This window comes from Mustela nigripes, chromosome 2 (genome assembly GCF_022355385.1).
Source record: "Mustela nigripes isolate SB6536 chromosome 2, MUSNIG.SB6536, whole genome shotgun sequence".
Lineage (NCBI taxonomy): Eukaryota > Metazoa > Chordata > Mammalia > Carnivora > Mustelidae > Mustela > Mustela nigripes.
The window spans coordinates 210,525,901-210,535,647 of NC_081558.1; the positions used below are offsets into that span (position 1 = coordinate 210,525,901).

General features: G+C 44.8%; 1 protein-coding gene across 1 annotated transcript; it reads left to right on the forward strand.

Moving 5' to 3' along the window:
* The first annotated feature begins 1,260 nt into the window (after positions 1 to 1,260).
* On the forward strand, positions 1,261 to 5,748 carry CBR1 (carbonyl reductase 1). Its single transcript, XM_059392318.1, has 3 exons — positions 1,261 to 1,911; positions 2,491 to 2,598; positions 5,065 to 5,748. The coding sequence occupies exons 1-3, from the start codon at positions 1,623 to 1,625 to the stop codon at positions 5,499 to 5,501; spliced, it is 834 nt and encodes a 277-aa protein (XP_059248301.1). The 5' UTR covers positions 1,261 to 1,622; the 3' UTR covers positions 5,502 to 5,748.
* Positions 5,749 to 9,747: the final 3,999 nt, after the last annotated feature.

Genomic DNA, 9,747 nt, shown 5'->3' on the forward strand with positions numbered 1-9,747 from the left:
CTGTCAAATAAATAAATAAAATCTTGAAAAAAATAAAATAAGGAACAGATTACTGGTTCCCAGGCAATGGAGTGGGAGGGTGGGCAAGAGAGAGATGTTTGGCTATAAAAAAGCAACACTGGGGGTCCTTGTGCTGATAGAAATGTTTTATATCTGGACTACAGTGCTGGACAGACAAACCTACATTGATAAAATTGTACAGATCCAAATACACACACTAGTAAGTACAAGAAACACTGAGGAAATCTGAATATGATTGGTAGGTTGTTTTGATGTCCGTATCCTCATTAGGATATTGTACTATACTGCTGCAAAACCTTACCATAAAGGAAATCTGGATAAAGTATAAGGAGTCTCTGTATTCCTTTTTGCTACTGCATGTGAATCTGCAATTATCTCAATAGAAATGTAGGTCAAAGAAAGCCGGGGTCTTGCCCAGATTGTTAGTTTTGTTTTGCCAGTTTTGTTTTTTGCAACTGCTTGAAAACCCACCTTGAAATTGCAGCATAATTGGAGTCTGTCTAAAGCATTGCTTGTAACTTTCTGTTGTGATGGAAATACTGTAGATCTGCACTGTCAAATACAGCGTCTACAACACCTGTGACTACTCAGCACTTGAAATATAGCTAAGGCAACTAAAGACTGAATTGTAAATTATATTATTTCGATTAAATTTACATTTAAATAGCCACTAGTGGCGGTGACTCCCTTACAGGGACGGTACAAAAACGAGATTTTATTTTTTTATAGTCCCCTATTCCTCTGGGTAAATAGGAAGTAAGAGGAAGAAAAATTATTTCCCACCACTGAACTAATTCTCGAAGTTTCTGGGGATCCATTTCCTCACTTTGAAACTGGGAAAATAAGATGAACCCTGACAAGTTAGAGTGTGAGAAAGGGCTTCAAATCCCCCCTCCCACCTATAACCTGCAGGACCTTTTAAGTAATTTGACAAGTAACTTGATAAGCCTGCAAACAACTAGGGAGGTAATCCTGTGACTTATCAGTGAATGTTCCCCACTATTATGTAAAAACCATACAAGGATTAGCAAGTAGATTTGCTTTCACGTACTTAAGAAAGAAAACAACACAACACACACATGATCCCTTGCCATGCTGCTCCTAGCTTATTCCATAACTACAGTTCCAAAGACTTCAGTTCGAGAGATTTTCTTTAAACATCAGGAGAAAGAAGAAAAGAAAAAAAAAAGTCTAGACAAATACGCTATTTCTTCAAGTGCACACGCAAATAGTTTAATGGGAGAATACGAGGGAAAACTCATGGAGAACCAAGAAGAAAGCTTCAGTTTAGATCTAAACAGTGAGTGACTCGGCGAAATCGAAGAATTACCCCCACTGCAGGGCGGGGCAGTCGTCAGACGAGCCGGGGCACCCACCGCCAGTTTTGCAGCTCAACCTAGCAGCCCTACCCATTCTCCACCAGCTCGGGGGCGGTCCCGGGAAGCCACGCCCTAAGGGGGCGCGTCCGGCCCCGCAGCCCCTGGCAACCTCGGGCTTCGCGCAGGCGCGCCGAAGCCTGCCGGTGAACTCCCGGGCACCGCGCGCACAAATTCCATTTGACGGCTCTCCCGGCCTGTACTTCGTGCGCCCCCCACACAGCCATGTCGTCAGTCAACCGAGTGGCGCTGGTGACCGGGGCCAACAAGGGCATCGGCTTCGCCATCGTGCGTGACCTGTGCCGGCAGTTCTCAGGGGACGTGGTGCTCACGGCGCGGGACGAGGCGCGGGGCCGCGCGGCCGTGCAGCAGCTCCAGGCCGAGGGCCTGAGTCCCCGCTTCCACCTGCTGGACATCGACGACCTGCAGAGCATCCGCGCCCTGCGCGACTTCCTGCGCAGGGAGTACGGGGGCCTGGACGTGCTGGTCAACAACGCGGGCATCGCATTCAAGAGTAAGGGGATGCAGACGAAGAGGGGAGGTGGACCTCCGGAGCTCCTCTTACCAGGGGTGGACGCCATCTGTTGGGAAATCCAGGCGATCTCGCTTTTAATGACTGTGGCATCCAAAATGGCCCCTTAGGGCAGGGGGAGGGATGGAGGGACAGCATTGGGACACAGGCAAAGTCCAACAGAAATTGCCTCGTTTATCAGCTGCCCTGCTTATCATCCTGAGTGACCTTTGTGTTCCTCTGATTACTGGGGATTTTTTCCAAGTTGTCAGAAAGTTTCTGTCCGATCGGACTTTAAGGCAGTTCTCTTATTTTTACTGCATTTTGTAATAAACTAGATAACTGCACAAATTGGTAAGGCGATCCCACACCTTCGTCCAGCCTTCCCCAATGGTGCCGTTTTATACGACTACAGCATTATCAAATGCGAAAATTGTCAGTGGCAGGATACTGTTACCTAGATGCCAGCTTTACACAAAATTCAAAACATTTCACATGTACTTTTTTAGTATATAACATTTTCTGGAATTTTCCCACAAGGCTCCTACTAACGCTGCTTCTCTCTTTTTTCCCCCCGGGAAGCTAATGATCCCACACCGTTTCATATTCAAGCAGAAGTGACCATGAAAACAAACTTCTTTGGTACCCGAGATGTGTGCACAGAACTCCTGCCTCTGATGAAACCCCAAGGTGAGCCTGATGAGGGGCCCAAGCTGTGGTGTTTCGGGAATGATCTGGCCCCTGCCTCTCTGACCTCTTCTACAGGACCCGGGCCCCTCTCCTTGCTCAGCCACACCAGCCTCCTTGCTGTGTCTCCAACTGGACCCTCTGTCTCAGGACCCTTACACACTTGGCCCGCAGTCAGCAGTGCCCTCTGTCCTGCTAGTCCCTCACAACTGCCTCTGTCTTATCCTTGAAGTCTTCCTTCAGATCTCTCCTCAGAGAGACCTTTTACTCCCGCAGTGCCACTCACAGGGGATGTTCCCTAAGGATTCCTTCCTGGACCCTTTCTCCCCCACAACCCTTTCACCCAGGATTTTACTACAACTAGTGGACGCCTCACTCTCCAAATTCTCAGGCCCCCCTAACATCGGTCGCCTGCCTAGAACATTCCCAGAGCTCCAGACACACATGTTTCTCTTCCTGCCTCTCCTTCTCCTCAGGATGCCCTCACAGAGCCTGTCCAGCCTGGGTGCAAGACCCTTCCCCATGGCCAGCAGAAGGCCTACACACTCACATGTGCAGAGCTAATGATGGCCACAGGCCAGAGGTACGTCTCCATGCAGATGGGACATCTGTGATACTGGATGTCTCTTGTTGCCTAAACCACTGTTCATGCCTTTATCCTCATTCCTCCCCCTCCCACCTCTCTTCCACCTGATAGCCCATCCCCATTCACCTTTCAAAGGGACTTCAAGGTCAGCCTCTGTACTGGTCCTGACGACCTGCAACGACACTAGTCCAAGGAGTGCCTTCCCTCCAGTCCACTCCCATTCCGATAGGAGAAGGCTGCACAAGTCTAGAATGAGTGGGTTGTTTCAGCCGCTGCACAATGCAGCTATGTTCACTGTCCCTCCAGTTTTCCCAGATGGGGAAGGCACAATCCACTCCATTATGCCCCCTAAGAATTCTGACATAGAAATTTAAAGCTATAGTCACATGGTTTCTTGATTAGAGACTATCCTTACTTTCCATTCCTATACTTGCACCCCTCGTCCTGGGAACATGGTAAGAGTAGGAAGAAAAGGAAGTTGAGATGATGTGGGGAAGAATGGTGAGGTCAAGTCGGCACCCTCCCCGATACCCTCTCCCCAGTATCCCCAGGGAAGCAGAAGAATCTCTCCAGTGGGGATTGTCCCTTGGCACCCACCGCCTCATATTGAGTGTGAGTACATGTTCATGAATGTGTCTAAGCCCCACATACCTTTATCTCGTGTTGAAGACAACCAAAGATTCAGATGCCTGTTGCAGTTCTCTGTGGAACCACTTCTCTGCATATGAAAATGTATTGCTTGGCCTGCAGAAATGTTAAGGCCTTAGGACAAATTTCTGCAGCATCTTCTGTCTTCATCTTGCTATACTGCTTAAGCATTGGCATCTTCTTCTGGGTTTCTCCAAAGCTTGGTCCAGAAACAGTGCCTTGACTTGTCCGGACCACCTGTTTGGAGCCTCCCAAGCTACTACCTTCAACCTAACTTGCCACCTATGTGGAAGGCCTTCCCCTTGGGAAATCTCTCCCATAACTATCTCCAGTCTTTGTCTCTTTTGCTGAGAAATGGAAGAGTCCTTAGATTTTGCTGGGGGGGGGGGGCGTGTTGTTCACAGGGTGCAGAGTCTATGTCAACAGTTTCCCCAGCTCTGCGTTTCTGCAACTTTCCCATTTCCACTCCTCTCAGGGACCAGATGGCCATTTCATAAAGGCATACCAGGATATCCACTTCCTAGTTCCACTCCCATTCCAGTCTTCGAAGGGGTTCTTCTGAGGGGCATTGACTTGTCCAACTTTATTCTGCCCCCTAAATTGCCATAGGGACTTCCACAGGCCATGCCCTCTACGGACTTCCTTCAGTCCCCCAGTTTTCCACTGCCTCTCTCCATGACTGTATTCTCAGGCCATAACACATGCCCAAGTTCATAAAAACTCCATCATAGACAAATCACCATGCAAGGCAGGCCACTAAACCAATTTGTTTTTATCATCCTCAAACAGAGTAGCAGCCTTCCAAACCAGTTGGATCTGCCCTCCGTACACCGGTCAGCTCCTTATTTGTACAGACCTATTTGAGGCCACTCCCCATGAGATCTTCAGGTGGTCCCAAAGGTGGCCTTAGGGAGAAAGAGGTAATCCCCTCTTGAATGCAAGGAGTGTCTCCTTATATCCTCCTTAACCATGTTCTTCCTTACAGTATTTCCATTTTTCCTATGGAACATAGGCTCAGTGCCCTCCCCCTAGAATTTTTCGGACTTCATCAGAGACATCACGGGTATAACAATTTCCAAGACCATATCATAGTCTTCACACATACAGGCAGTCTTCACGGATGCGTGTAGCATATTAATAAAGTCTCAGTGGAAATTTTCTGTACAAAGTCTTGGTGAAATTGGCATTTGTCGTTCTTGAGCCTTTCGATGTAACGTTGTGTATTGTTATTTCAGGCAGGGTGGTGAACGTGTCCAGCATGGTGAGTCTGCGGGCCCTGAAAAATTGCAGCCCAGAGCTGCAGCAGAAGTTCAGAAGTGAGATCATCACAGAGGAGGAGCTGGTGGGGCTCATGAACAAGTTCGTGGAAGACACGAAGAAAGGCGTGCACAGGAAGGAGGGCTGGCCTGATACTGCCTATGGAGTGACAAAAATCGGCGTCACGGTCCTCTCCAGAATCCATGCCAGGAAACTGAGCGAGCAGAGGAAAGGGGACAAGATCCTCCTGAACGCCTGCTGCCCTGGATGGGTGAGAACAGACATGGCAGGACCTAAAGCCACTAAAAGCCCAGAAGAAGGAGCAGAGACCCCTGTCTACTTGGCCCTTCTGCCCTCAGATGCTGAGGGGCCTCATGGGGCATTTGTTATGGAGAAGAAAGTTGAACAATGGTGAGCTGAATTTATAGCTCTGTCCATGGATCCCCTTAGAATCGCCCTCCTTTGACCAAAAGGACTCTTCCAGTATCAATAATATCCCTAACCACAGCAAAAAAGGTATAAAATATCCCTGCTGAGTATTCAATTTCAGGAGGCTACTAATTCAGGGAAGGTTCTTTTGATTTCTTCTGTGATACAGGCACAGAATGAAATCAATGAGATAATGAACTGCAGACATGAATAAATGTTTCTCTGTAAATGTTGATTTGTGCAGACTCTTTATGTGCTGAACCAGCTAAGAAGTCGTCTACACTGAATAAAATGAGGAGAAGTTAGAGTTTCACTCAAGGGTAAGCAAACATTATACAAAGAGGCAGATAGCAGTATGTTTAGCTTTGCAGGTGACACACTCCTGTCAGATCTCCTCAGCTCTGCTGCTGTAACATGAAAGTAAGCACAGACAATATACAAACCAATGAGCTTGGTTGGATGTGACATGAAGCCTGTTGTGCCAGCCTCTAGTATAGCATGAAGGGAAGATATCCCCTGTAGTCTCTGAATATCAAACTCATTGGGGAAAAAACAATTTCCAAGCGTGAAATGACAGAAGGAACTTAGATACATCCATAGGGTGCTCTGAGACAATGGAGAAAATTGAGTATGGTTTGGGTATGGACAGTGAGTGAGGCCCAGGACACCAGTGTGACAAGAAGATTCTTACTGCCCTGTCCAAGCCTGGCTGCCTGTGGGCCTCACTGAACCTCCACCACATGCCTCCCTTCACAAGAACATGCTTGTTGGAAAGGGACCTCTACTCTACTAACTATTTTTCTCTCTTCACCAAGGATTTTCAGCCTCACCCAAATGAAAGGTGGGAGACCCCCTAAAAGCAAGGGTAGGGTCCTTATTTTAAGTTTTTCCCTTCAGATGGGCTGATAATGACCTCCCTATTATTTTCCACTTAAGTGTATAAGAAAACAACTGATTTCTATGTATTGATTTTGTATCCTGCCGCATTACTGAATATATGAGTTCCAATAATCTGGGGATGGGGTCTTTTGGGTTCTCCACATAAAGTATCATGTCATCTGCGAAGAGAGTGTTTGACTTCTTTGCCAATTTGAATGCATTCTGTTTTTGTTATCTCATAGCTGTTGCTAGGACTTCAAGTACTATGATGAACAGTAGTGGCCAGAGTGGCATCCTTGTCATGTTCCTTATGTTAAGGGAAAGGCTCTCAGCTTTTCCCTACTGAGAATGGTATTTGCTGTGGGCTTTTCATAGATAGACTTTATGAAATTGAGGAATGTTCCCTCTATCCCTACACTCTGAAGAGTTTTAATCAGGAAAGGATGCAGTATTTTGTCAAATGCCTTTTCTGCATCAATTGAGAGGACGATGTGGTTCTTCTCTCTTCTCTTGTTAATGTGTTCTACCACATTGGTTGTGATAGAACAAGTGTTGAACCACCCTTGCAACTCGGGTAAATCCCACCTGGTCATGATGGATCATCCTTTTAATGTACTGTTGGATCCTATTAGCTACTATCTTGTTGAGAATCTTGGCATCCATATTTATCAGGGATATTGGTCTCAAATTCTCCTTTTTGATGGGGTCTTTGCCTGGTTTGGGGACCAAGGTGATGGTAGCCTGAGAAAGAGTCTGGAAGTTTCCTTCTGCTTCTATTTTTTGAAACAGCTTCAGGAGAATAGGTATTATTTCTTTTCTGAATTGGTAGAATTCCCCAGGAATCCATCAGGTCCTGGACTCTTGTTTTTTGGAAGGTTTTTGATCACTGCTTCAATCTGATTACTGGTTACCAAATTCTTCTTGTCGACTCAGGTTACCAAATTCTTCTTGTTTCAGTCTTGGAAGTTTATAGGTTTCCAGGAAGGCATCCATTTCTTCTAGGTTGCTTAACTTATTGGCATATAGCTGTTTATAATAATTTCTGATGATTATTTCTATTTCCTTGGTGTTGGTCATGGTCTCTCCCCTTTCATTCATAATTTTATTAATTTAGGACCTTTCTCTTTTCTTTTGGATAGGTCTGCCAGTGGTTTATCAATCTTACTAATTCTTTCAAATAACCAGTTTCTAGTTTTGTTGATGTATCCTACTGTATTTCTGCTTTCTAATTCATTGATCTCTGCTCTAATTTTAATTATTCCCCTTCTCCTGCATGCCTTAGACTAATTTGTTGATGATTCTCCAGTTATTTAAGGTGTAAACATAGTTTGTGTATCCAGGATTTTTCTTTTCTTTCTTTTTAAAATTTTTTTATTATTTTTTTATTTATAATTTTTTTTAAATTTTTTATTTCTTTTCAGCATACAGTATTCATTGTTTTTGCACCACACCCAGTGCTCCATGCAATCCCTGCCCTCTCTAATACCCACCACCTGGTTCCCCCAACCTCCCACCCCCCGCCCCTTCAAAACCCTCAGTTTGTTTTTCAGAGTCCATAGTCTCATGGTTCACCTCCCCTTCCAATTTCCCCCAACTCCCTTCTCCTCTCTAACTCCCCTTGTCCTCCATGTTATTTGTTATGCTCCACAAATAAGTGAAACCATATGATAATTGACTCTCTCTGCTTGACTTATTTCACTCAGCATAATCTCTTCCAATCCTGTCCATGTTGCTACAAAAGTTGGGTATTCATCCTTTCTTTTTTTTTTTTTTCATTTATTTATTTTCAGCATAACAGTATCATTATTTTTTCACCACACCCAGTGCTCCATGCAATCCATGCCCTCTATAATACCCACCACCTGGTACCCCGACCTTCCACCCCCCCGCCACTTCAAACCCCTCAGATTGTTTTTCAGAGTCCATAGTCTCTCATGATTCACCTCCCCTTCCAATTTACCCCAGCCCCCTTCTCTCTAACTCCCATGTCCTCCATGCTTTTTGTTATGCTCCACAAATAAGTGAAACCATATGATAATTGACTCTCTCTGCTTGACTTATTTCACTCAGCATAATCTCTTCCAGTCCCGTCCATGTTGCTATAAAAGTAGGGTATTAGTCCTTTTTGATGGAGACATAATACTCCATCGTGTATATGGACCACATCTTCCTTATCCATTCATCCGTTGAATGGCATCTTGGTTCTTTCCACAGTTTGGCAACCATGGTCATTGCTGCTATAAACATTGGGGTACAGATGGCCCTTCTATTCACTACATCTGTATCTTTGGGGTAAATACTCAGGAGTGCAATGGCAGGGTCATAGGGAAGTTCTATTTTTAATTTCTTGAGGAATCTCCACACTGTTCTCCAAAGTGGCTGCACCACAGTGTATGAGGGTTCCCCTTTCTCCACATCCCCTCCAACACATGTTGTTTCCTGTCTTGCTAATTTTGGCCATTCTAACTGGTATAAGGTAGTATCTCAATGCGGTTTTAATTTGAATCTCCCTGAGGGCTAGTGATGATGAACATTTTTTCATGTGTCTGATAGCCATTTGTATGTCTTCATTGGAGAAGTGTCTGTTCATATCTTCTGCCCATCTTTTGATATGATTGCCTGTCTGTTTTGTGTGTGTTGAGTTTGAGGAGTTCTTTATAGATCCTGGATATCAACCTTTTGTTTGTACTGTCATTTGCAACTATCTTCTCCCATTCCATGGGTTGCCTCTTTGTTTTCTAGACTGTTTCCTTTGCTGTGCAGAAGCTTTTGATCTTGATGAAGTCCCAAAAGTTCATCTTTACTTTTGTTTCCTTTACCTTTGGAGACATATCTTGAAAGAAGTTGCTGTGGCTGATATCAAAGAGGTTACTGCCTTGTTCTCCCCTAGGATTCTGATGGATTCCTGTTTCACGTTGAGGTCTTTTATCCATTTTGAGTTTATCTTAGTTTGTGTATCCAGGATTTTTTTTTTTTTTTGAGTGAGGCTTGGATGGCTATGTATTTCCCCCTTAGGACTGCCTTTGCCATATCCCATAGGTTTTGGACTGACTGTTACCATTCTCATTCGTTTCCATAAATTGTTTAATTTCTTCTTTGATTTCCCAGTTGACCCAACCATTCTTGAGCAGGATGATATTTAGCTTCCAAGTGTTCTTCTAAACAAACAGTTCTTCCAAACTTTTTCTTGTGGTTGAAATTGCCAGTTTCAAAGCACTGTGGTCTGGGAATATGCAGGGAATAATCTCAATCTTTTGGTATCAGTTGAACCCTGATTTGTAACCAGTATGTATGTGGTCTATTCTGGAGAAAGTTCTATGTGTGCTCAAAAAGAATTAGTACTCTGTTGTTTT

What these genes read in the sequence shown, in the direction of transcription:
- CBR1 (XM_059392318.1), top strand. Translation starts at nt 1,623, where the DNA reads ATGTCGTCAGTCAACCGAGTGGCGCTGGTGACCGGGGCCAACAAGGGC. An exon ending in CGCGGGCATCGCATTCAAGA is followed by an intron (nt 1,912 to 2,490) that starts GTAAGGGGATGC and finishes CCCCCCGGGAAG; the next exon opens with CTAATGATCCCACACCGTTT. An exon ending in GCCTCTGATGAAACCCCAAG is followed by an intron (nt 2,599 to 5,064) that starts GTGAGCCTGATG and finishes TTGTTATTTCAG; the next exon opens with GCAGGGTGGTGAACGTGTCC.